The sequence below is a fragment of the Coenobita brevimanus genome, chromosome 103 (genome assembly GCF_032717465.1).
Source record: "Coenobita brevimanus isolate Jiangsu-jjx chromosome 103, ASM3271746v2, whole genome shotgun sequence".
Classification (NCBI taxonomy): Eukaryota; Metazoa; Arthropoda; class Malacostraca; order Decapoda; family Coenobitidae; genus Coenobita; species Coenobita brevimanus.
The window spans coordinates 3,794,599-3,820,127 of record NC_137056.1 but is presented as its reverse complement, the minus strand read 5'-3'; the positions used below and the strand labels follow the sequence as shown (position 1 = coordinate 3,820,127).

The window sequence follows — 25,529 nt, the reverse complement described above, 5'->3', positions numbered from 1 at the left end:
ATTTGAACCAAATTTGGCAAAATAAACTTTTATTTCAGACACAACTGACCGTGCTGGGTAGTGTAGTGGAAGACATAGGGTGCCGGTACAGCCTGGCGTGCAGTAAGCTGCGCTCCCTCCTGCACCCACTTCTGATGAGCCCCACCACACCATCAGGACCCAATGCTTCCTTTGGCCTGGCTGAGGTCCTTCCTGGATCACGTGACGCTGACCTTGAGAGGAAGATCACACATGCCTACCAGGTACTGTAATTAGAGGTGATGTAGGCATGAGGAAAGCTGTTTTTGTTGTGACTCATGGCCAGATGATTTGAACCCCTCCATACTCAGATATATATCATCATCATCTGGACCTCCTTTCCCACCCAAGGGCAGGGTCAGGAGTAGCAATGTCCTGACAGCCCAAATTTGCACAATCCAGTGGGCCACGCTTCCATTCACTCATCATTCTAGCCCCTGGAATCCTGTCTCTATCGTATACGCCAAAAACATTCACCATGTTCTGTACTTCACATAAACATATCCGATTGAGTCAGATATGTGTATATATACAGTATATATATTGTATATATACTGTATATATATATATCATCTCATCTCATCAGCCGTTTGAGTGTCCACTGCAGGACCGGCCTATCCTGACTGAAGTGGGGATGATACAGCCAATGTATTTCTACCAAGTGGCTTAGGCTGTCTGGTAGAGATTGTATGCAGGGTGAGAAGTGCTTGTAAGTGTAACTGTTGTGTTGGAGTGGCTTTGGATGTGTGAGTAGACTGTGAACCAAGTGTAATCTGCCCGTGCAAGCCGACTGGGTGCAAGCATACTGTATAGTATGTAACACTGGTTCAGCCACAGCACCCCTTATGTCCGCTAAGCAGTACGTGGCCAGAAGAACGCTCCCATAGTTTATTACCCTGGCAGGGCTCGAACCCTCGTTCTTCAGTGTATGAAATCGCACACTTTACCACTGTACCACAGAGTCTCCTCTCTCTCTCTCTCTCTATGTATGAAAGGTGCTTCTTCCAGTTGCACAAATTTTTGTCCTTGAAGTGTGAGTTTCATTCCATTCTCTCATAGACCTTAATCAGTAAACTGAAGTTGACTACACATTTTCTTCTCGAATTGTAAGAATTTAGCCTTTCTTTTGTAGTCCATGGTCAGTAAACTAAAGCCACAGTTGTACATTAGCAGCCATGTCACACTGTACGGCCTCACCCCAGGTCTTTTTTGGTTTGAAGATTATTTCGTTTTACTTGTGAAGAAATTGCTAGCATAATATGTATGGGTTGTGACAGTATAATCCTACAAGATGTAATACTGAATTCTCTCATCAGAATCTTTCAGTACAGTAACTAACATATAATCATTAACCTCTAGTGTACAGTGATAGTTTTACAAAATTGTACAGTATTCTTATTGTCTCCAGATTTTGGTCAGCATAGGGGATACCTCTAATATTGAAGTTGTTGACATTTCCTGACTGTCTACCTACAATACTGTAATTCATTGATTTTTTTGTGTCTGTAGGAGTGCATGTTGGAGCAGCAGCACCTGAACCTAGTGGTTTCGGTGATGAGAAGACTTCAGAGTGTGTGTGGCGGCAGTAGCAGTGGCAGTGGCGGGGAGAGTCCACCCACTGCCTTTGCCAACAACGCCAGCAATCACAGCAAGCAGTTGGTGACCGCTGCTGCATGCCCTTCGGACAAATTGGCGACGCTGATGCAGTACCTCCTCAACTGTTTACTGACTTTATCACTGCCTATACCTGGAATGTCGGTTAGTACACAGGCAGTTCTCATATTAAGTCAAAGATATGTTCTAGAATATCATACTTTTCCAAACAGCTGGTATGATGCTGTAACTTCGTGTAACTGGCAGATCTGCATAACTGTGCAGTGGTGGTACTTTAGTTTGGAGTTTTTCTGCAGTTAATCAGACTTTAACAGGCAGTTTTTCTGTGAGTGATGGAACTTTGAGTGGTAATTTTGCTATGGATCATGAAACTTTAATTGGTAGTTTTTCTATAAATGATGGAACTTTTAATCCTTTCAGTTGTAAGATGTCGGTCATATTTTATTCTTGCTGCCTCCAGACAATTTTTTTTCAGTTTGATTGAGGTCTTTCATAGGGACAGTATTAATGAAATCTGTTTAATCATTTTTGTGTGAAAATCTTTTGTGAGCTGAATAAAATAGTCTTGTGGTTGCATGAATAAAATATACAAGGTCGCCATACTGAAGGGGTTAATAAGCAGTTTTTCAGTTACTGTTTTTCCATTAAAGGTACCCCACAACCTGCTGGAGTGGTGTGGTCCAGAGCAAGCCAAGGTGCTGGTGGAGCAGGTGTGTGTGCGAGGACCAAAGGGTGCACAGGTGGGTGTGGCCTCACTCCTGGCTCGTCTCTGTGCCGGCCAACCATGGTGGGGGGACTTCCTTGCCACCACCATGGTCACCCTCTTCTCATCCAACAACACACTCCACTTCCCAGCAACTAGGTTTGTGTTGGTGTGTCTTTCATGTAGCATTAAGTTTAGTGTTGTTTGGGTGTTTTGATGCCTTTCTCATTTATTGTTTAACATTACTGTAGTTCCTTGCCCTTCATGGTCACTTTATTCTCAACCAATAACACACCCTGCTTCCCAACTATTTTTTACCCACCATTACATTGCTCGGTTCCTCCAGCTTCACTCATTACTCTCCAGCTGACCATTTGGTGGTGTGTGTGTATGGGTGGGAGGGTGGGTGTTTTTTTTCTGTGTGCTGGGAAAGAATTTCATAAAGGCTTTAATGTGTTATTTTACCAATGAGAGTTCCTGTTTCTTCCAGAGTATTTGCCTTGTTGACATTCCTGGGTCAGAAGAGTGTTGGCAGTGGGCGTGGGAGCCAGGTGATTGATGCCATTCTACGGGTACTCTCGGCTCAGCTGCATGGCCAAACCTCAGACCCAGCCCCAGTGCCGGCCCCAAGCCTTGATGCCTCCTCCTGGCAGCCGTGGCACTCCATGGGCACCCATGTGGATACCCACCTAGTGTCGTGGCTGCTCCTCTATCTCTCTCTCTGCCTGGATGCCCTCACACCTCCTCGCAAGAGTGATAGCGATAAGAATAAGGAGAATGGTGAGTTGGTAACAGTAATAGTAATAGTAACATATTTAGTGGGTAATTAAGGCGCCCCAACCAGATTGAGCCTGTGTCGGTTTATATCCAAGGGGTGGTTGGGGTTTATTGCTCACATAATGCCACTGAGGGATGAGTATGGCTAGTCCCTCTCATCCTACATGTCGGGACCAGCTTGCCTAGCCCTGGGCTCCTATGCTGCACATGGGCAACACAGGATTAGATGATGATGACGATGATTTTGTTGAGTAACCTTGATCAGTCTGGCTAAGCAGACCCATCAGTTACAGGTTAGCAACCGCCCCCGTGAAACAACCATCCTGTGCAGCGATTCGATGTTCCCTTACAGTAGACAGCATCTAGCCACAGTGGGGTGTGGGAAAGAGTACCGAGGTTGGGTTCCATATCTGTACCTGTATCTCACCATCCACTTACTCCATATTAGTTAACTCGGGGGGCATGCAACCTGCCTCATATGAGTGGTTTGTTTACCAACACACCACAAAGTTGCTCTGACAAGCAGCATTACACCGTTTTTATGGGATATTAGGCTTTCTATCCTCTCCCATCCTCTTCCCCTGTTTTTAACCCCAAAAGAAGGTAATACTGTTTACTGTGAACGAGATTCATGCACTTCCATATACCATGATGTTTGCACCTGAGGAAGTTTAAGACATGTTTTGAAAAAGGTGTTTTTGATGATAAAGCCAAATGCGAGGCCAACTGTGGCTAAAGGAAGAGAAGGAAAGGTGACATAAATAATCAGAAGTAGCTCATGGTGCTCGCTTTGTGGCTTATTAGACTAACTGACAACACACTAAGGCTTTGACAGGAGTGAGTTCCTCTTGTATAGCTGTTGGTTTCCCACCAACTGGGATGAGGAGGAAATGGAAAATGTGAGTGCATTTAAGTACTTGGGTAGTGTGATGAGTAAGGATGGAAGTTTAGAGGGTGAAGTGTTTGAAAGAATACAACAAGAAAGAAAGGTTGCAGGTTCTTTGAAAGCAGTGAAGAAACAGGGAAGTGAGCATGGAAGTGAAAAAGTTACTGCATGACAGTATTGTGATACCAGATTTAATGTATGGAAGTGAAGCTTGGATCTTGTCAGAGGGACACAAGTCAAGAGTGAGAGCAGTGGAAATGAATTATTTAAGAGGAGCATGTGGAGTCACATGGAGAGAGAGAGACTGACAGATGAGGAAGTGAAGGAGAATTGTGGTATGGAAGTGGATGTGATAGGAAGCATTAGGAGAAACACATTGAGGTGGTTTGACCATGTGGAGAGGATGGAGATTAAGAGACTGATGAGGAGAGTGTATGTGAGTTAGGTGGAGTGGGGGAGAGGGAGGGGGAGGCCAAGGATGAGATGGAGGGATGAGGTGAAGAGGTATATGAGAGAAGAGGGTGTGAGCTGGGAGCAGGGCAATGAAATGTCAGGGGACATGGCGACATGGAGGCGATTTGTTTGTGGCCACCCCTTATGGGTTTAAGGCATTTGGCAATAGGTAGATAGATAGAATTACTCCATAACTGTGGTGAGTTGAACAAGCATATTTCATGGGTTGGTGTGTAGTACCATTTCTGAGACAGTGATGTACTGTACATTTGGAGTCATTTTGCAATGGTCAGTAAATTGGCCACATTGCCACTCCACCAAGCCTGTTGCACAATTTCCTTGCCACAAACCATGGGTTAAGAGGAAACTGTATGGTGTTAATTTTGATTCCACAGGTGGGCGGTGGACTTGGCTGGCTGCCGAGACATGTCTGCAGCGACGTGGGTCTGAGGCTAGTCGCAGCGCACCCCGGGCCTCACGGGAACGCCTCAGGAAGCGCCTCGTTCATCACCACAAGCAGCAGTTGGTCAATCTTGAGACTGCCACTAAGAGTCTTGGGGAAGTTGGCTCAGGGGTGAGTATTTTGAGAGAGAGAGAGAGAGAGAGAGAGAGAGAGAGAGAGCATTTGTATGTGCCTTTGACCTGAGATTTTTCTTCAACCATGGTATCATGAATAATGTTGGTGTGTTACAGGTCTGCCTTGCAATACGATACCCTACTTTAGCGGTGTGAAAAAATTTTCACGCTTCCTTGCCTATCGATGGCCAGTCCCTGGTTATGCTTTTTTTTTTTTTTTTTTTTTTTGGTAGGTGGGGGCGCTCACCATCAACTCACTCAATGTATTGCTGCTCTCGGGTGTCTGCCCTGTCCTCTCCTCCATCCTTCTTTCCTTCCATCTTCTTCTATCTTTCCTTCATTCTTTCCTCATCCTTCTGCCTGTGGATGACTTTACACTCCTTCTTCTGTCTTTCATTCCTTCATTCTTTCCTTTTTCTTCTGCCTATGGGTGAGTGTACACTGAGTGACAAGCCAAATGGTTTCCTGTACACCAGGAAACTATGTACAATGTTGGGTGGTAACCATATAACCAAACTTTGGCGCCTGGTGTTTTTAGTGGGTAATTATTGTGCTCCAATCAGATTGAGCCGGTGAAGGTTTATATCCAAGGGGTGGTTGGGGTTTATTGCTCACATAATGCCACTCAGGGATGAGTGAGGTTGGTCACTCTCATCTTAAATGTCAGGACCAACTGCCTAGCCCCGGGCTCCTACGCTCCTCATGGGGCAACGTAGGATTGGATGATGGATGGATGGATATTTTAGACTTTAATATTGTGTTTAGGTTGATTTATAAACTGTTTTTGATTAATGTGTTTTAGTCATAGGTGGGGTGAATAGTGTCACTTTGGGTACAGTTTACTAGATTTGATTTTTTTTTCCACACTTTATTTTTGATTTTCAGATTTTATTTTTGGGTTTAGGTGAGTTGTAAACTGCTTTTAGGCATAGTTTAGCTTGTTTTAAAGTTATTTCGGGGTTTAAGTGAGCTAGAAACTTGTTTTTGGACTCATTTGGGTGGTTTTGGGACTTGGATGGGGGGGGAATCCCAAGGCTCCCAAACGCATCCCTATTCTTTCTATATTATAACATTCCCTTTTTAACGATACCCCGGCTCAACGATGGGTTTTCCAAAATGCATCTCATCGTTATAACAGGGACAACCTGTGTATTGAACAGCCATAACTAAAATCTCCAAAGTATACAAACTGTATTTAGTCAGTTACATGGTTTGTCTCCTTGCAGCAAGTATTGGCTGGGCTGAGTGGTGAAATTTACCAGAAGCTTGACACTATTCGTCGCTCCATTGTGCGACGGTATTCCCGGACAGCCTCCTCCTCATCTGGGGGTGCCGGGGCCCGCAAAGATGACAGTGATGTCCCAACCGAAGCCTTCACACCACTGGACCGTACCACAACCCTGTCAGTGGCTCATGGTCTTGTAAAACTACTCATGAATTCCAGTTCACCATGTTGTGTTGACTCGTTTCTACTAACCTGCAAAGTAAGTCGAGACTTGAGGGTCATTTTTTTATTATGGTAATTTTTAAGATAACCATTAGAGTCATTTTTTTATTATGGTAATTTTTAAGATAACCATTAAGACTACCATAGCTTAACATTTTGTTATACCAGTATCAGTTCATAATTATAGATATAGAAATGAACTAGAAATTTGCTTGTAACAAACCATGTACATCATTGGAGCATTAGACTGAGTTGGAGGAGACAAATGAAAAAAAATATATCATAAAGATAATATTGTCAGATGGTATTTGATATGATTCTGAAGTGGGATGCAGATGGTAAACACTGCTGTACATGAGTTTTTAAATTCAGGTTATTGGTGGGCTAGTGAGTGTGGTGCGTCCAAGCCCATCTGTAGGTGAGATAGTGAGCAGTAACCAGCTGGGGGCCCTCTTGCGACATGCTCTCACCCTTGACACCACTTGGGGTGCTCCCTGGGCACTCCATGCTCTCACCTGCCTCCTACAAGACATACTTGAAGGTCAGGCTATGCACACTGTTATCACACTATTATCATCAGTAGCAATAGTATCATCATTATCATCGTTTTTGTTAAAACAAAGGTAAAGCTAACTTTTTAGGATGTTAAATGGCATTGGTCTGTATTTATAACCAATTGTCCAGTTATGACGAATGCAGTGTTAGATTTATCAGTAGCGGTAACTATGGTACTTATTTTATTGACAGTTTATATTCATTATTGATATGTTGCTGAAAGAATATAATAGAATTCATAGTTTGCATAATTTTAATGCTTAATTTCCATTTTAGACATTGTCCTGTCAGTGAGAAAGTGTAATTTTATTTCTGTTTGTGTTAGGTGAGCGAATGTATGGGACAGTAGTGGTGAATGCAGACCACCACCGTGATGAAGACAACTTCGACATTGTGCTAGATGCCGCCAGAAACTCTGCCACCACCTCCTCTGTAACCCCCCCGCTGGCCTCAGGGTCAGCTAGCTCAGCGGCGCAAGGTGTAACTGCAAATGGGACTGTGAGTGGGGAAACTGTATTGGCCTCCCCTCAAGATGACTGTGATAGTACATTGGGTGGGACGTGTGTGGCCGGTCAGACCTGCCAGGCAGATCAGTCAGCAACACCACTTAGCCCACCAGTGGTCAATATGGCGACTACACACTACACCACACTGGAGGATGATGACTTGCCAGGTGAGTGTTCTCACCTCGTGTTCTTACTTCTTACCTTCCTTTTTAGTGTGTCATTGTGTTGTGGCCTCAGACAGATCTGAATGCAAACTCAGTGGATTGCAGGCTGAAGTTGCCTTTCTTCAGCGGTTCACCATTCTCCTTTCAAGGGGAGAAGGGAACTGAAGCTCATATGGGGTGCCACTAAATGAAAATGTCCCTCTCCAGCACCTAGTGTCAAGTGAGAGCCAGAAATATAATATATTTTTATTGATCATTAACCAGTGCCCTAGCATTGTATTTTATGTACACTGACACTTTAGTTTTTAGTACATGTTGAATTTTTAAAATCTTGAACAAACTAATGTTTTAGCTTATTTGGCTGTGTCCAAACCTGTGTTTTGTATTATATATATATATATATATATATATATATATATATATATATATATATATCTATATCTATATATAGATATCTCTATATCTATATATATATATCTATATATCGATATATATATATATATATATATATATCTATCTATCTATATATATATATATATATATATATATCTATATATATATATATATATATATATATATATGCTGTCAAGGTGATGTTACAGTGAATGGAGAGAGACTGGAATTGGTGAGAGTTCAAATACCTGGGTACAGTGTTAGAAAAGAGAGGAAATGTGCAAAAGAAGTGGAAAAGTAGAGTGACATCAGGAAGGAAAGTAGCTGGTGCTATGAAGGCCTTGATAAGAAACAGAGGCTTGAGTGTGCACTTGCATGAGGCTTATGTGAAGTAGTGTTAGTGCCAACTTTAACATATGGATGTGAAACTATGGTGTGGCATGAAATAGATAAGTCAGATGTGAGAGCAGTGGAGATGGGGCTGCTGAGGAATGTATATGGAGTACAGAGAGTGGATAGGATGTGAAATAATGTGACTTATGAAAGTTGCGGAGTGAGGAACCAGAATTGAAGAGAGTGAACTGAGATTGTATGGTCATGTGGAGAGAATGGATAACAATAGAGTGATGAAAAAGGTATATCTGAGCGAATGTGAAGGAGGAAGGAGGCGAGGTAGGCCAAGGAGAAGGTGGAGGGATATGGTGAATGAGAGAGGTTTGGAAGTCGGTGAGGGTAGGGGACTGACTAGAGATCGAGCTGGCTGGATGAATGTTGTGAGAAGTGGCACCCCTTTTTAATGTGACAGCGTTTCGATTGGCTCTGTTGGATACATTTATGTGAAGTTACAGAATGTGGTGAAAGTTTTTGGTGTATCTGATAGAGCCAGGGTTCTGGGGGCCTGAATGATGAGTGAATGGAAGCGTGGCCCATTGAACTGGACAAACTTAGGCTGTCTGGACATTGCTACTCCTCACCCTGCCCTAGGGTGGGAAAGGAGTTCCTGATGATGATGATGATGATGATGATGATAAATACATGATTGATAGGTAGTTGTAATATATGGAGTATCTTGTAAATTGAGTGTATTTTTAGCTGAAGGTACTGGAACATGAATATAAACCTGTAGTGAGGTATTTCTCAACCATGACTCATACCACCCAGCAACCCCTTGATGATGATGTCAGTGTATGTACAGTATTTTATTTTGGCAGAAAGAAAGGTATTTTCTAAAGGTAAGGACAGAAAGATCTCTCAATTTTGGAGATAAGAATGATTTTCCCTGTCTCCTTCACTGCAAGAAGTCTCCCCTAAGCTGAATGAAGTTGTCTGTTCGTAGCAGGAATAATATATGCAAGACACTATTGCACTGAAGATGGAAATGGTGGTTGTATATAGCCCCTGTGCTATAAGTTGTCTCTCCAAAGATGGATAAAATAATATACTCGTAGGGGTTGCAGTAATAATATAAAGTCACTGTCATTGTAAAAGCATTAGCTACATCCTGTTTTTTTTTTTTTTTTAATGATTCTCAGGAAAGTATTCATTTTTGGAGCTGGAGGATAGTTCTGAGAGTGAGGACATGATTGGGGAGTACCTTGCAGACATGCCCTGCCTCCCCCTTGCTGCCTCTAATACCCTCACTTCTATCGAGCTCGCCATGTCACAGTGAGTACACCTTGAATCCGTGTATGTTTAATTTTCTTTATAGGTGTTCAAGGCAATGTCATGAGTTTTTTAGATTGTAAAGCCACATGGTGGTCTAATGGTTAGATGGCCTAATCAGAGTAACTGCCTTTTCAGTAACATGGGTTTGATTTCAGGGGAAGTAGGCCACTCATCAACCTTGAAGTGAACCAGATTGTGTTAGTCTAGCCTTAAGACCAGCATCTCAAAGAGGGGTAATTAGGAATCGGCTATTACTGTTTTAATGCTTCATTTACCTACATTAGCAAAGCCATGGAATCTACGGATTATGAAGTTTGGGACTTTAAATTAGGGTGATGGAAAGTAAGAGAGAAGGTTGTGCAGAAAGCTGTAAAGAAGACATCTTGTTGTGGTGTTTGAAAGTATGAGGAAGGAGGGTATAGGTATTATTGTAGCAATAAAATTGTCAGAAGCTAGAAATAAACAGCAAAATTTGTACCAGTATGAGATGCACCATTGCTTCCTTTCTGTAACATAAGCACTTAATGGAATGGCCTTACATCACACTTATTGCCTCCATGAATAAATGTGAAGCAATGTGTGGAGGGTGTTGCATGCGGGATGGAGCTGAGAATTTTAAATGCCTCATTGGTGAATGCATGCATGTGTAACCTATTTTGCTGTGTGACCTGCATAGCTTTATTCCATTCCCTGTTTCTGTTCTTATTACCAACTCATCCATCATCCAGTCCTTTATTGCCCCATTAGGAGTGTAGAGCCTGTCTTGTTTATTACCATAGTAGAAAATAGGTTAGTAGTGAGAGGAGTGGAAATGATTTACTTGAGAGAAGTATGTGGAGCTGTATAAAGGAAACAGACAAACAAATGAGGAAGCCTTTTGGTATTGATGTAGATGTGCTGGAAGTGTTGGTAGAGAATGAAGAATAAGAGAATGACTATGAGTGGGTAGGTGAGTGAGGCGGCAGAGGAGAAGGGGAAGGGAAACTGAGGATGAGATAGGGTGGATAGGCATGTGAGGGAAGCAACCAGATGACAGAGGACAGGGACACATGGAAGCAGTATTTAGATCCACCCTTTCTGGCATGAAGGTGTCTGGCTGTAGATAGATAGATAGATAAATGATGAATGGTGATGTTTATACATAGTTATAGTTGTAGGTGTAGGTAGTGTGAGGATCTAAGGTAGTGCGTATTACAGCTTCCCTCCCTCGTACCTGCCGCCCCCACTACCTAACAACCCGGCCTCACGCAGCGGTAAGGACGGACGAGTTGGGGATCTGGTAGGTGCTCCCCTGGCCTCGCCCCACCCAGGCATGGACCATTCGACTGCTGTAGATGCCAGGCTAGAAGCAGGGGTGTCTCTTTTGGCTGAGCTTCGCCTCCACATGATGGCAGCAGTCCACACCTCACGCCTGACATTGGCTGTAACGGCTCCACTCAAGGTACTGTACTGGCACTTTTCTTGCTCCGAGTTGACACAGTTGTAAGAACATATTGTAGCAATAATGTGAAATCTGTATGTCTGTGAGGAGTTGAGAATTTTGAAGGCTTGAATAGAATTAATGTGTGTCCTTTCCTCTGGACACTTTTAACCTCCGGCAAGGAGGTTATGTTTTTGCTGGTGTCCATTTGTTTGTATGTTTGTCTGTTAGCAAGATTACTCAAAAGGTTATGAACAGATTTTGCTGATTTTTTTTTTTGGAGGGGTAGGGTATGGTGCAAGGAACAGTCCATGAGGTTTTGGTGATGATCTGGATCATCATCTGGATCCAGGAATTTTTAAAAGGAATATTTACCATTGCAGGATAGTGGCAGTTTCAACATTTTTGCTTCTAACTTGATAAATAATGCCTACAATGCCTGCACTTTAGCCTTGGCAGAGGTTTGCAATCTTGGATTGCTCTTGTGTTAGTTTTCCTTTTTTGCCTTCTTCCTCCTGTTCTTTTAAAATATATCAACCCTTTTTGTCAGTGGCAAAGAAATGATGGTAGTTATGATACTTATCACTGATTCATTTTTGTCGCTATTTAGAGTGATCTTAACAGCATAGCAGAAGGAACAAAATCAACCAATAATTACACATGAATTTGAATGACTGTGTGACCTGTGACTTGACAGCACTGTCAGATACATCCAGAGAAAAGTGTAGCTTATGCTTATGTGCTGTAAAAGTTTGAAATGTGTTAATTGAATATGGTTTTTCTGTAATCATGCAGGTTAGCAACAGCATGTGGAGTGAGAGTGAGGTGTGTGGACCTGGGGACCTGACTGCCAGTGTGGAGCTGCTCACAGATGTCTTCCAGAAGATACTTTTACATCTGTCTATGGAGGTAAGATAATAAAAGGAAGTACAGTAATCACTCTAATATCCGGACGCCCAATATCCGAACATCCCCACTATCCAGACATAAGAATGTTTCATACTGTACTTTTTTCCATACTATACTTACCTCATTTCACTCTTTAATGTCCTTTATTGGTGTGAATAGGGTGTTAGGAGCTAGGCATGTGCAGTAGGAAGGTGTTTTTCTGAGTTAGGCTAGGTTAGGGTCCATAAGTACCAGTCCAGGAGCCAGTCACCAGAATGTTTATTATTGTATGAACCTACTTCTAAACCCTCATTTTATGTTTCTTTTGCATTTATTTCAGTCATTTATGTGCCTTATTGGTGTGATTTGGGTCTTAAATAGGTGCTATGCATATCCAGAGGGAGTTGTATAGGTGTTTCTCTGAGTTAGGGTCCATAAGTACAAGTCCATAAGCTGGGGCCCAATATCCGGACAGAACCAATATCCGGACCTACCTATGGCTCTATTACGTCGGATATTGGAGTGATTACTGTACAGTTTTTTGGTTTCCTTACAGAGAACAAACTTGGTCATTCTGATTTCCGGCACAATAGCCACTGAGTAAACATCTCCACGAAAGTTGTCATGGTGGTGCACATGGTTGCTTTTGTGGTGATCCCCTACCTGCTTCAGGCCTTGCTATTTGTCGCATGCCTATTGCAACTAAGCCTATCAGGGTACGCTACTAGACCACATGGGATTTACTGTACTGTGCAGTGCAACAGCTTTGCCAGCCACTATGCAACAGCCAGAGTCAAGGAGCTAGTGGGTTATTCCACACGACGCCCTGTGAGGAATTGTGAATGTTTTCTTCATTTTATTCCAGATACTGGACTGTTCCTTGATTTATTCTAGCCTACTGTACTGTTCCATGATTTTATTCTGTTTTATCAAGATTTTATTCCATTTAACCATTATGTTTTGTGTGCTCCTTGCCTTTTTCTTGTGTAGCCAGTTTTATTCGAGCTGACTGCACTGTTCCTTGATTTTATTCTAGCTTATTGTAATGTTCCATGATTTTATTCTATTTTACCATGATTTTATTCCATGTTGCCATAATGTTTTGTGTGCCCACTGGATTTTTCTTGTGTAGCCAGTCTTATCATGTACAGTACTGTGCAATATGGTATTTTTTCATGTCACTGCAGGGTATGGCCCTGTGGTGGTGATTGCTTGCCTGTGGTTGATGGGTGTGCTTGACCATGGTTATTGCTTGGCCGTTGTTTATAGGTCTGTTTCACCAGATACGGTAGTGTAAAACACCAGGAACAAGTGTTGTATGATGTACTGTAGTGGCCTTTTTTAATGGTATTCAAAGTTAGGGTATGTAAGAAGGGGAGCTAGGGAAGAAGTCCATTATCCGGACAGAGCCATTACCCGGACATGCCTTTGGCCCTGTTATGTTGGATAATCGAGTGATTACTGTAATTCTGTTAAGGAAATTCCTTTCGCAAAACCATCGACTTACCGGAAAAAGTCTAGTAAAAACGAGCACGTATGAGAGCCAATACTGGAAACTTTCCCCTCACCAGCACACTTGATCATTCCTGTACGGTGTTGCGACATGTTCCTGCGCATCGCCTGGGTCACGTTGCCCGCCTGAGCCAGCCTTTACATGATCCTGGACCTATTAGCATCTGTTCTGTGTGTGTGCGCATTGTCTGGAACTTGGCATGACAGTTGCCTTCGAGGTTTTTGCAGAAAGCTTCCCTCATACTGAGCCTTGGTTACAGAACTCAATTTAGCGGAAATTTCGAGATAACGGAAGGGGGGTTGGCTGAATTAGTCTGTTAAATTGTGCTTCGGCTGTATCTTGCTGAATAGTTAAAATTCCTATCGACGTGCCCAAGTGTGATGTTACGTAGTGAAGATGATTCCTTGCGTCTTGACGAGCCTGGAGCCATTCACCAGTTATCTTTCCCTGATTGTTATTTTGGGTATAGAGCCCCAGGGTTACATAATAGATTGCCTTTGTCCATGAAACAACTCTCTTCTGTTGAATTCTTTAAGGGACAGTGAAAAGCATTTCTCTTTTGGAAATGCTACGATCTAGAGACAGGTACTGTGACAGATGATTATGGGATTTAATTAGTGCCACTTTTTTTTATACTGATGAACTTTGTATTGTATATGAGAGATGTAATTGTAACAGTAATGTACAGTAAAAGCTTGATATAACGAACGCGGGATAAAACGGAAGCTTGAGAAAATGGAACAATTTTTTTTCCTGAAGGTTCTCATAATATTCCGGAAGTTTTCTGTTCTGTTGCGAGGCATCAGGTTTCCGTAATGGAAACAAGCCAGTTTGTCCGTGGCTGTGGACAAATCGTGATGTATTGGAACGTTTCTGATCGATCACAAAGTGCGGTGCTTTGTCACAGGCCACGGCAACAAGCTGCTTTGTCCCAGGCTGGGTGAGGCCGCTCACCTCGCCGCAGTCTACCAGCAACCCCCGCACAGTTCAAATCTTCTCTCCAAGTGTGCGTGATTACCTTGGCATTACAAACTTTTTTGTGCCTTTTCTGTAGAAAATCAGCAAACCAATTGTTCACCGTGCCTAAGTGCAGGAAAAAAAGGAAAGGGTGAGACTTTCTTTGGGCTAGAAATTAGAAATAATGTCGAAGCATCATGCCTGACACATGTTTGGGGGGCTGTGTCAGGCATAATTCTACAAATAAGTCATATCCCCCCCTTTGGAGGTGTTTTTTTTATTGTTTTATTTATTATTATTACCATATTATTATTATTATTGTGGGTTCTGACTGTTCTGTGTGTATCATTTTTTACTGTTTTATTTAATAACCGTATTATTATTATTATTATTGTGGGTTCTGACTGTTCTGTGTGTATCATTATGACTAGCATAGGCAGCATGTGTGTGTGTGTAGCAATAGAAGCTATTTAGTAGCAACTGTGTATAGGCTTCAGGTCATGAGTTAGGGAAGCAACATGGGAAAAATCGCAAATTTCCGGAAAATTCCATTCCATCTATGGTTTTGGAACAGAAGCTTGAGAAAGCGGAATATTTGATAAAACAGAGTAGGGGTTGACTGAATTATTCCGTTATATCAAGCTTTTGCTGTATATGTGTGTCGAGCGCTAGTGAATTTCCAATGGAAGAACTTGCACTTTTGAGAAACAAAAGACGAGATTATTATTATTATTTTTTATATTATTATTATTTTCCTGTATAAGTAAGCTCTTAACTGTCCTTTTTTTTTTTTTTTTATAGATGATGTGTAGGGGATGCTACAGCATTAATTTGCAGTATTGCTGTGTGTATTAGATTAAGTGGTACGGTATCAAACTACAGTACAGTAATCCCGCATATTTCGCGGTAGTTACGTTCTTGTAACCCCCGCGAAAAGTCAATTCCGCGAATACTCTATTAACAATTGAAAACTTGCACTTGTGTCCACCATGCTGCCCATCACACAGTCCACGTCCATACTGATTGCGAGACAATTCCCCGTCAGACAATTCCCCGTCAAAACATGGACGATTCCCCTTCAGAACAATTCGCACCCTGGACGATTCCCCGCCATTCTATAAATATACTAATCAATACTTTCATCAATATACTTATTATTAATTAATCAATACTTTAATAACTATATTTCAGGGGGATCCAGCAAAGTCTATGTTCAGTAGCGTAGGTTCTGGATATTATTTATTAGTTGCACCTTTAGTCAATAATTAACTTGTTTCTTCCTCGCTGTAGTCGCCTTTGAATTATATTCTAGCGTCACCCATAGCTATCTTCATTAATGAAGGCGAATTGTTTTGTGTTTGTTGTGACTGCGAACTGTCCCGAAACCTCCATACTCATCCCGAAATACCTTCTTACAAGATTGAAAGCACATACTCCATTATGAAGGAAAAACGTAAACACCGTACTGTAATACACAATTATCTACACATTTATTAACAAAACAGTACAAAATAAAAAGATGCATTAACTGGTGATAGCAAACACTCGCACGGTCGTTTCTTAGCTTGTCCAGTAACACAATTTTCTCTGCTAAGGTCATAACTTGATCGTTTTGTCACTTTGGAGTTCTTACTAATTGTATTATTAGCCTTTGGTGAGGCTGGCTTACGTCCTGGGGCCATGTGGAAAGCAAGTGGGAGGCAAGAGGCTCATATCATAGTGTGGTTACAACCACAACAGCCACTTAAGGCAGTCAGGCGTGGACTGAAGAATGCGAGGCAGAGAGCAGTGTTGCCATATCCAAACAACGAAATTATGCTAGGGCAATGAAAAAATTATGCTAGTTTGAGCAAATTTGTTCCAAGTAAAAAATGAATTATGCTAACTTGAAGCTAAATGATAAAATTCTATACATATTCGTGCAACATATTAATTATATATTATTTACTATGAAAATATTAAGATGAACCTACATACAGTAAGAGGATAAATATCGGTATCTACCCATACTGCTTTTTCCCACGAAACTTACGTTTTTCTGATGGATTTTGATGTGATTCGTTCGATTTTGAGCATCATTTCCGTCGGAAATAACCAGATTTTGAGATATGACCCCACCCCCCATCCCCCTGAAATAATGAGGGATCTTTGGGGAATCGGGGGTTATAGGGAGGGGGGGAAACACAGAAAATGGTCATTTCCGACTGAAATGAAGCTGAAAATCGAATGAATCATACCAAAATCCATCGGAAAAACCTAGGTTTCATGGGTAAAGTACAAAGCTCAAACTTATCCTAACCTAACCGAACCAAACCGAACCTAACCTTAAACCTAACCTAACCTAACCTAACCTAATCCAACCCAAGCCCAAACTGAAAGTAACCAACTATTCAAACATCTTACCTTATTCCTCTCTCTCTCTCTCTCTGATTTGTAGCTTTTATAAAATTATTCTAAAAATATTCCATTCCATTCTAAATTATGCTAGAATGATTCTAAAACTTCTAATATGCTAAAAAATATTCCAGACTCGAAAATTTGATCAAAATTATGCTAAAAGAATAAAATTATGCTAGATATGGTAACACTGGCAGAGGGGCCACGGGAAAGGGACAGAGGGTGGCGTGAGTTTACCGCGCTACAATTGGAAGCTGCGGGAATTTCAATTTTTTTTTTTTTTCTGTATATTCAAGGATATTTTTGTTGAACTTATTAATGCTAAGAAAATCTGCGAGAGGGCAAAACCATAGACAAAAAATCCGCAAAAAATGCGGGATTACTGTACCATATTTTTTATTGTTATCCTTTTTCCCATTTTAAAAAATGTTATACAGTAGGACATGGTGTAATACACGTATTCCCCTTTTCTGCATACAGTTTGATGGTAGCCATGTAGAGTCAGTGCTGGGTCTGTGGTTAAGCATTAACCTGGAGCTGGCGGGGGGCAAATACACGCCATCCATTGCCCCCACCCTCCCCCTCACTCCCAGGGCAGTCTCGGCACTCCTTGCAGCAGTGGTCAGGTATGTTCTTACACTAAGATTTGTATGTGCTGCCCTCGGGTGGCTGCCTTTTCCTCTCGTCCTTCCTCTTATGTCTCTCTTCCATTCTGTCCATCCTTTTCCGTCTGTCTACAGGTGGCTCTACACTGAGCGACAAGCCAAATGGTTTCCTGTACACCAGGAAGCCATTTACTATGCCTAGTGGTAACCATATAACCAAACTATGGCGCTGGGTTGTTTAGTGATTAGGGCAGTCCAGCCAGATTGAGCTTATGTCATATTACTTCCAAGGGGCGGTTGGGGTTTATTGCTTATGTAATGCCATTCAGGAATGAGTGAGGCAGGTCACTCTCATCTTAAATGTCAGGACCAACTTGTCTAACCCCGGGCTGTTACGCTCCTCATGGGGCGGCACAGGATTAGATGATAATGTTGATGATGAAAAATTGAAAAAGGAATGGCAAGCCCTTAATTTTTTACTACAATTTTTGAAGCAGATCCCAGAAATTATTAAGCTGAAAGCCTGGTGATCTGGTGGTAGAGCTCTTGGATAAGAATGGACCGGTGCTTACATGCTACAGTTTGAGTTTTGAAGGTGACCAGAGGTTTTTCTGTTGTGTAATTCACTACCAGGGGCATAGATCAGCCTCCTTTCCTTATATGTTCTGAACTGTGGTAGTTGCAGCCTAGCCTCAGGTTCCTATGCTCAGAAGGCAGCAGAATGGGATAGGCAAGTACTGTTAGATCTATCAAACAGCACCCAGTGAAATGCACTTTTACGATCTTGTAGGAGTGGGAGTGTGAGCATGCGGTGTTGGTGCCTGGTGCTGCAGACTCTTACCCTCTGCTGCAACCACACACCACAGGACCACCTACCCCCAACCAATGCTGACCACATTGATCTTGTGAGTGTTGTGGCATTTTTTTTTTTTTTTGTACAGTTTGCCCTTGTCACTACCTCCCCTTTTTTTCAAGTTTTTGTTTAGCTTAGAAAACACATTATGAGGGGTTAGATACTGCCTTAATTTAACTCCTTTACTACATAGATCCTTCATAAATAAAGAAAAACATCTGGAGGTACAGTTGCATTCAGGAGAAACGATATACATCTTGTTTTCTGTACTATGGTATCCATTGCTGGTAAGATTTGGGACTAATTCCCTCACTTATTGGCACATTGATGGTCAGTGCACCAGGCAGTAAGTGAAATGGTTCCACATCTCACCAACAGTCGACTCTACAGTAGATAATATGAGCGGATGTGTATCCTTACTAACGAATGGGCTTTACAAAGGATTAAATATAGAATGTCATTGGATTGATGGAGTTAAGTTGTAAAATGTGTGCATGTATATCAAGAGGAGCTTTCAGTGACAAAGCAGTAAATTCATCACCAGCTTAATGATTAAATAACTTTAAATGAAGCATTTATAAGTAGGTACTGCCTACAGCTATGTTTGGCGTACTATATGCTGTTGTCTCTTTCCCATGTATCAGTTCTTAAAGAACTTTGTCTTTTGGGATGCCTTTTCATACAACTGCTTTGGGTGTTTTAATGTTTATGAAATAATTAATTTTCCCCTGTTTGTCAAGTTATACTCTGTAGCTATCTTTATCTATGGTATTTATCACTGTATTTATTGTACTGTTTTACTGTGGTTGGTAAATTATGTTTGTGTGTTGTACTACACTGAATCAGTTACTATTTATTCTACAGTCTTACTTTTTATGAAGCTGCCTTGAGTTGCATACTTATTTATATAACTGTCTCATGTTTATCTGTGTGTCACTTGTTGAATATTTCTTGCTTATTTATATGTTGTCAGTGATAAGGAATATGTTTTGTCACTTGTTGCTTAAATCTTTGATTCACAGAGTTTATTTATGCCTGTCTCAAGTTCTCTGCTTCATGTATCAGAAAGAGGAAAACAAAAACAGAAGAGGAGGAGGAGAGGAGAAGCTTTTGATACAGTAGTTTCCATTTGTATCCATTGAACTGCAGTTTAGATAAGTATTGCAGTAAGAGAAATGGAAAGATTATTTTTTGTTTTGCAGAGTGGGATGGCCATCAATATAGTGACAGACATCAACTTTGTTCCAACACTGCAGAAGCTACTGACTGGCTCTTGTGTCTCAGGATCAGACATGAGGAGTGATGTTGTAAGTACCACTTTATGTATTATAGGGCAGTTCAGAATTCTTACGTGAAACCTTTTTTCTGAGAATTTTACTGAAATACTCCCGTTCAGTACATAAACTTTTTCAGGTTCGTGGTTTTTAATATATATATATATATACGTTACGCAGTATTTTGTCCTGTTTTTGTCATGTTAGTCATTGTATTTATGCTAGACAACCATCAATATTTTCCAGCACATGATTAATCTCTGCTGTGGGTGGTATATTAAAATATAGTTCATTAGCTTCATTAATAAGGTTTTATCATCAGTGATAGCATTTTCTTAAGATCCTACACCACACAAGGAGTAACCTGAGATTTACTGTTACTATATATTTTCATCACTAACTGATGCGATTTTGCTTCATTATGCTTTCATTAGTACCTTATCATCTCAATATTTTCCAGGTTGGGAGCACAGTAACTGGCCTTGTGGAAGACCTTCTAGTAAGGTTACGTGTGCGTTGTGATGTTGTGAGCACCTCTAGTGGACCTGGCACCACACTAAAGCAGGCACTTCTCACACTGGTGGCGTGCCTCCTGGAACCACAAGGGGCCATATCATTGGCAATGGGCCCTCTGGATGCTCAGTGTTGCCTCCTGGGAACGCTTCTCTCCATGCAGTATGAGGGGATGGAAAGGATGCATGTTGCACTCTCCATCATCAATGCTACAGGTCAGGAAATGAAGATGGAGTCAGTCAGCCCTTTTTAGTTTCTTGACATTGATTTTAGTTCACTGTGTAATAGAAATTTTAGCAAAAGCAATAGGTCAGTGATAAGGGGACATAGGGATATCCTTCAGCTAAATTTGTCCCAATTTCAGCTTGCAAGTTAGCTTATGAGGTGCGTAACACTGAGTTATAATGTATAAATACAGAAGTTGATTGATTGATTGATTCATTCATCATCCAATCCTACGTTGCCCCATGAGGAATGTAGGAGCCTGGGGTTAGGCAAGTTGGTCCTGACATTTAAGATGAGAGTGACCAGCCTCACTCATCCCGAGTGGCACTACGTGAGCAATAAACCCCAACCACCCCTTGGATATAATCCTTCACCGGCTCAATCCGATTCGAGTGCCGTAATTACCTGCTAAACCACCAGGCACCAAAATTTGGTTTTATAGTTACCACCCAGCATAGTAAATGGCTTCCTGGTGTACAGGAAACCATTTGGCATGTCACTCAGTGTAGAGTCACCCACAAGCAGAAGTAAGAGGAAAGAATGAAGGAAAGAAAGACAGAAGAGGGAGTGTAAGGTCACCTGAAGGCAGAAGGACTAGGAAAGAATGAAGGAAAGAATGACAGAAGAGGAAAGAATGACAGAAGAGGATGAAAGGAAAGAAGGATGGAGGAGAGGAAAGGGCAGACGTCTGAGAGCAGCACTACATCGAATGTGTGGATGGCAAGCAGAAATTCCATACTGAGACTAACTGCAGTATGTCTAATTTTTTTTTTTTTTTTTTTTATAGAGTAGAAGCTAAACCAAGTGCCTAAACCAACCAATTGCTCTCCAACAGTTGCTTGAAACTTCTGGAAAAATAAATAAGAGATGCTTATGAGTAATAGTTTGAGAGCCTCATCTTGGACTTTGATTTTTTTTTTTTTTTTTCCCAGACTAGTTAAGTCTTCAGCATTTCTGTATGTAACTTGTCACTGAGCTTTAGTTTGATCACACTGTCTTTATTCTATCGGTTGTTTCCACTGCCATTTTCTCTAGTGATCCTTGTCCACGGGCACCTGATGTCGAGTGAGGGTGTGACATATGGAGCCACCAGCCACAACTCCAACATGCTTGGCGGACTCTTTGCCTCGGTGCTTGGCTCAGATGGTCGCCAGGGCCCTGCCCCCTCTCGCCTCGCCCTTCTCTGCTCCCTCCTCAACCTCTCTCGCAAGCTGGCTCAGACACCTCTCAGTCCTCAGTCGGCACAGGTAATTTTTGCATTTTTAGAGACCTGTTGCAAAACTTTTGCTTCCATTTACATGAGATCCTCTTTTTACACTCTGTTCTTTTTATAAGTATTTCTGACCCCTTTTGAAGCTCATTTGCTTGAACTTGTCCAAGTGTATGATGGTTTTTATGATTACTATATCAGTTTTTCATTTTACCTTTTCATCTTGGTTCATAAGGAAGATAAAGACTGGATATTAGATCAGCTCATATATTTGTATATACTGTACTGTATTTCCAGAGTCGGACAGCACCAACCAACTACGAGGCGGAAAACCCTGGTGGGTCACTGACGGATTCGAGCAAACTGGAACAGCAACGAAGTGATGCCAGCTCCAGCCAGACAGATGAACACAAAGCCATGCACACTGCACCCCACACCTGTTCCCACGCAGCTCCCAACAGTGTACCCTGCCTTGCTGATACAGGTGACTAGATTGTGTGTTTTGTTCTTTATTGTTGTAAGAAGATGTATGTGATGTAGAATTGTAAGCAGGTGTATGCAAAGTACATAATAAGATAAAATATATACTGTACACAGTAAACCCTTTATGAACTGAATTATATTGGGCTCTAGGGTTGATTGACTTGCCGAAATTTCCCACTAACTGGATATAATTGAAAAAAAATACATATATATATATATATATATATATATATATATTATCCCCCCCCCCAGATAGTTGTAAATTATATGTGATTACTTGTTTATTAACACTGAACTAATGAAGCATTTATAAAGCAGTAAAAACGATTGAGAAATATGGTTTGGATGGTGATGGTGATACTATGTTTGTACAGAGTACTGTATTTGTAGACTAACAACAGCACCTTCTCTTTCCAGTACTGCAAAACACAGAGACAATGCAGCTACTCCTGAAGTCTGTAGCAGCATGTGAGGGGAGTAGTGTGTCCATGCTGCTGGGTGCTGTGTCGGGGGAGGTGTCAGAGAAGTTGTGCCTTGGGGAGACCCTCACCGATGCTCTGTATCAGCTCCTCCTCACACTTAACACCAAAGCTACCACCCCTGACCTCATCCTCAGACCAGTTGTTGCCTTCATAACTCCAGGTTTGTTGGCAGTCTCTTCATCAAATACCATACTGTTATATTAAAGTTATGAAAAGAAATAGTTTCTTTGTATTGAACAGACCTGATATCCTGAAAGTATGATATGTCTGGTTGTCAATACAGTAGTGCCTTTATATCTTAGAAATGCCATAACTTAACATTTTCCTGCTCTGGATGCCAGATCATACCCACAGTGTTTTATATATATATATATATATATACTGTATATGTATGGATGGGATGATTCAAGAAGTAAAAACATGAGTAGTGGAGAGAGGGATGGCATTGGTAATGAATGGTGATGGATGGAATCTCTCAAAATTGTTGTATGCTGATGATGCAATGCTACCTGCAAATACTGGACAAGAACTTGGTAGACTAGTGCAGAGTTTTTTTTATGTCTGTGAGCATCATGCCTTGAGAGTAAATGTAGAAAAGAGTAAAGTGGTGGTAATTTTGAGAGAAAAGGTGACTCCCAGTTTGATGTTAGAGTGAATGGAGAGAGACTGGAATTGGTGGGAGAGTTCAGACACCTAGGTACAGTGATAGAAAAGAGATGAAAATGTGCAAAAAAAGTGGAAAGTAGAGTGACACAAGGAAGAAAAGTAGCCGGTACTGTGAACGCCTTGTTAAGAAACAGGCTTGAGTGTTGCAACTGCGTGAGGCTTCCATGAAGAAGTGTTAGTGCCAACTTTAATATATGGATATGAGACTATGGTGTGGCATGAAAATGAAAATTCAAGAGTGAGAGTAGTGAAGATGGGACTTAGGAGGAATGTGTGTGGAGTACAGAGAGTGGATAGGATACGAAATAATGTGATTTGTGAAAGATGCGGAGTGAGGAAGTCGGTGGACACCAGAATTGAAGAGAGTGTACTGAGGTGATATGGTCATGTGGAGAGAATGGATAACAATAGAGTGGTGAAAAAGGTGTATCTGAGTGAATTTGAGGGGAGGAGGAGGTGAGGTAGGCCAAGGAGAAGGTGGAGGAATATAGTGGATAAGTGTGTGAGGAAGAGAGGGATGGAAGTCGGTGAGGCTAAGGGACTGCCGAGATCGAGCTGGCTGGATGAGTGTTGTGAGAAGAAGTACATGATCTGGGATTTGGCGCCCTGTTTTAACATGACAGCGTTTGGATTGACTTTATTGGATACTTTTATGTGAAGCTACTGAATGTGGTCGATGTTTTTTGGCATATCAAATAGAGCCAGGAATTTGGGGGCTTGAATGATGAGTAAATGGAAGTGTGTCCCATTGGATTGGGCAAACTTGGGCTGTCTGGACATTGCTACTCCTCACCCTGCCGTAGGGTGGGAAAGGAGGTCCTAATGATGATGATGGTGATGATAACTATACTCGTACTCTAACTTGCCCCAGAATTACCTTCTCCCTCTTATCACTGCTGGGTTCTAATGATAAATTAATACTAGAAGATTATACTAGTCATGTAGAAGTGCTGTGGAAAGAATGCAGAGCGATGGCATTGTCTTATTCTATTACTGAACTTAATGAAATGTGCTGCAAAAGGATGAAAATTAGGGCCAAATTATGGTGAAAAGAGTATAGTTGGAAATATGCCCTTAGAACATGGATTGTAGTAGCAATACAAAACTATCATGCAGGTAAACTTTAAATCATAATGTGATTTCAGCCAAATGTTCTATGATATTTGAAACGTGTATCCCCCTGTGCTTTATAATTTTGTGTGGATCATTTTCCTGGGCTGGAATTGTGTGTTATTTCGAAGGCTTGAGAGATGAATGAATAGAGATATGGCACATTTCACAGGGGCCTTTGTTGATAGTGTTATTGCCTCTGTTACTTTTGTATTTGATGGTAGGTGGGGGCGCTCATCATCCACTCACTCGATGTAGTGCTGCATTGGGTGTCTGCCCTTTCCTCCCTCCCTTCCTTCCTCTCTTGTCTTTCCTTCATTCTTTCCTCTTCCTTCTGCCTACGGGTGACTTTGCACTCCGTCTTCTGTCTTTCATTCCTTCATTCTTTCCTCTTCCTTCTACCAATGGGTGACTCTGCTATGACTGACAAGCCAAATGGTTTCCTGTACACCGGAAACCATTTTCTGTGCTGGGTGGTAACCATATAACCAAATTATGGCACCTGGTAGTTTAGTGGGTAATTAAGGAGCTACAATCGGATTGAGCCTATGTAGGTTTATATCCAAGGGGTGTTTGGGGTTTATTGTTCACATAATGCCACTCAGGGATGAGTGAGGCTAGCCACTCTCATCTAAATTGTCAGGACCAACTTTCCTAGCCCCAGGCTCCTATGTTCCTCATAGGGCAACATAGGACTGGATGATGGATGGATGGTAATTAAGGCCATGATGGTGATAATAATGATGATTTTGTGTTTTGTTTTGGTTTAGGTGGATGGTGGAGTCCACCTTCATTGTCAGAACCTGCACTGTGCTTCTTCACCCGAGTTCTTGATTGCCCCACCATTCTTGAAAAGTTTGCTGCTCTTGGAGGCATGAAGGTGAGCTTCTTTACACCATGAGATTACCTAATTACATATTAATTTCTAACATGTAGATTCTACTTCTATTACTGTTTGAATATTCTGGACTATTGTGGCCTAATCTTGGGTCTCCTATGTCCTGAATAGGGTAGTTATGGGGTTATGTTGCACTGTTTTTTTTTATGATTACTGTATTAAAATTACTTGATGTGTGACTTTTGAGTAATTTATCATACAGACCTTGAGAAATGTTGATGTATTATTCCAGATATTGTGGGAGAGTGTGATATATATATTTTTTTTAAATTGTGTTT

The 25,529-nt window shown here is 41.5% G+C and overlaps 1 protein-coding gene across 1 annotated transcript in view; it reads left to right on the top strand.

The window, feature by feature from the left end:
* Nucleotides 1-25,529, top strand: part of Bruce (BIR repeat containing ubiquitin-conjugating enzyme) — a 131,833-nt gene that overhangs the window by 65,733 nt on the left and 40,571 nt on the right. The window contains exons 27-45 of the mRNA XM_080284846.1: nucleotides 39-242; nucleotides 1,528-1,776; nucleotides 2,283-2,494; nucleotides 2,826-3,115; nucleotides 4,847-5,025; nucleotides 6,254-6,511; nucleotides 6,847-7,015; nucleotides 7,355-7,702; nucleotides 9,625-9,757; nucleotides 10,955-11,198; nucleotides 11,973-12,086; nucleotides 17,413-17,558; nucleotides 18,328-18,442; nucleotides 19,593-19,697; nucleotides 20,125-20,392; nucleotides 21,438-21,649; nucleotides 21,910-22,096; nucleotides 22,513-22,737; nucleotides 25,124-25,233. Of these exons, the coding sequence (XP_080140972.1) occupies nucleotides 39-242; nucleotides 1,528-1,776; nucleotides 2,283-2,494; nucleotides 2,826-3,115; nucleotides 4,847-5,025; nucleotides 6,254-6,511; nucleotides 6,847-7,015; nucleotides 7,355-7,702; nucleotides 9,625-9,757; nucleotides 10,955-11,198; nucleotides 11,973-12,086; nucleotides 17,413-17,558; nucleotides 18,328-18,442; nucleotides 19,593-19,697; nucleotides 20,125-20,392; nucleotides 21,438-21,649; nucleotides 21,910-22,096; nucleotides 22,513-22,737; nucleotides 25,124-25,233 (3,768 nt within the window). The remainder of the gene's footprint in view (nucleotides 1-38; nucleotides 243-1,527; nucleotides 1,777-2,282; nucleotides 2,495-2,825; nucleotides 3,116-4,846; nucleotides 5,026-6,253; nucleotides 6,512-6,846; nucleotides 7,016-7,354; nucleotides 7,703-9,624; nucleotides 9,758-10,954; nucleotides 11,199-11,972; nucleotides 12,087-17,412; nucleotides 17,559-18,327; nucleotides 18,443-19,592; nucleotides 19,698-20,124; nucleotides 20,393-21,437; nucleotides 21,650-21,909; nucleotides 22,097-22,512; nucleotides 22,738-25,123; nucleotides 25,234-25,529) is intronic.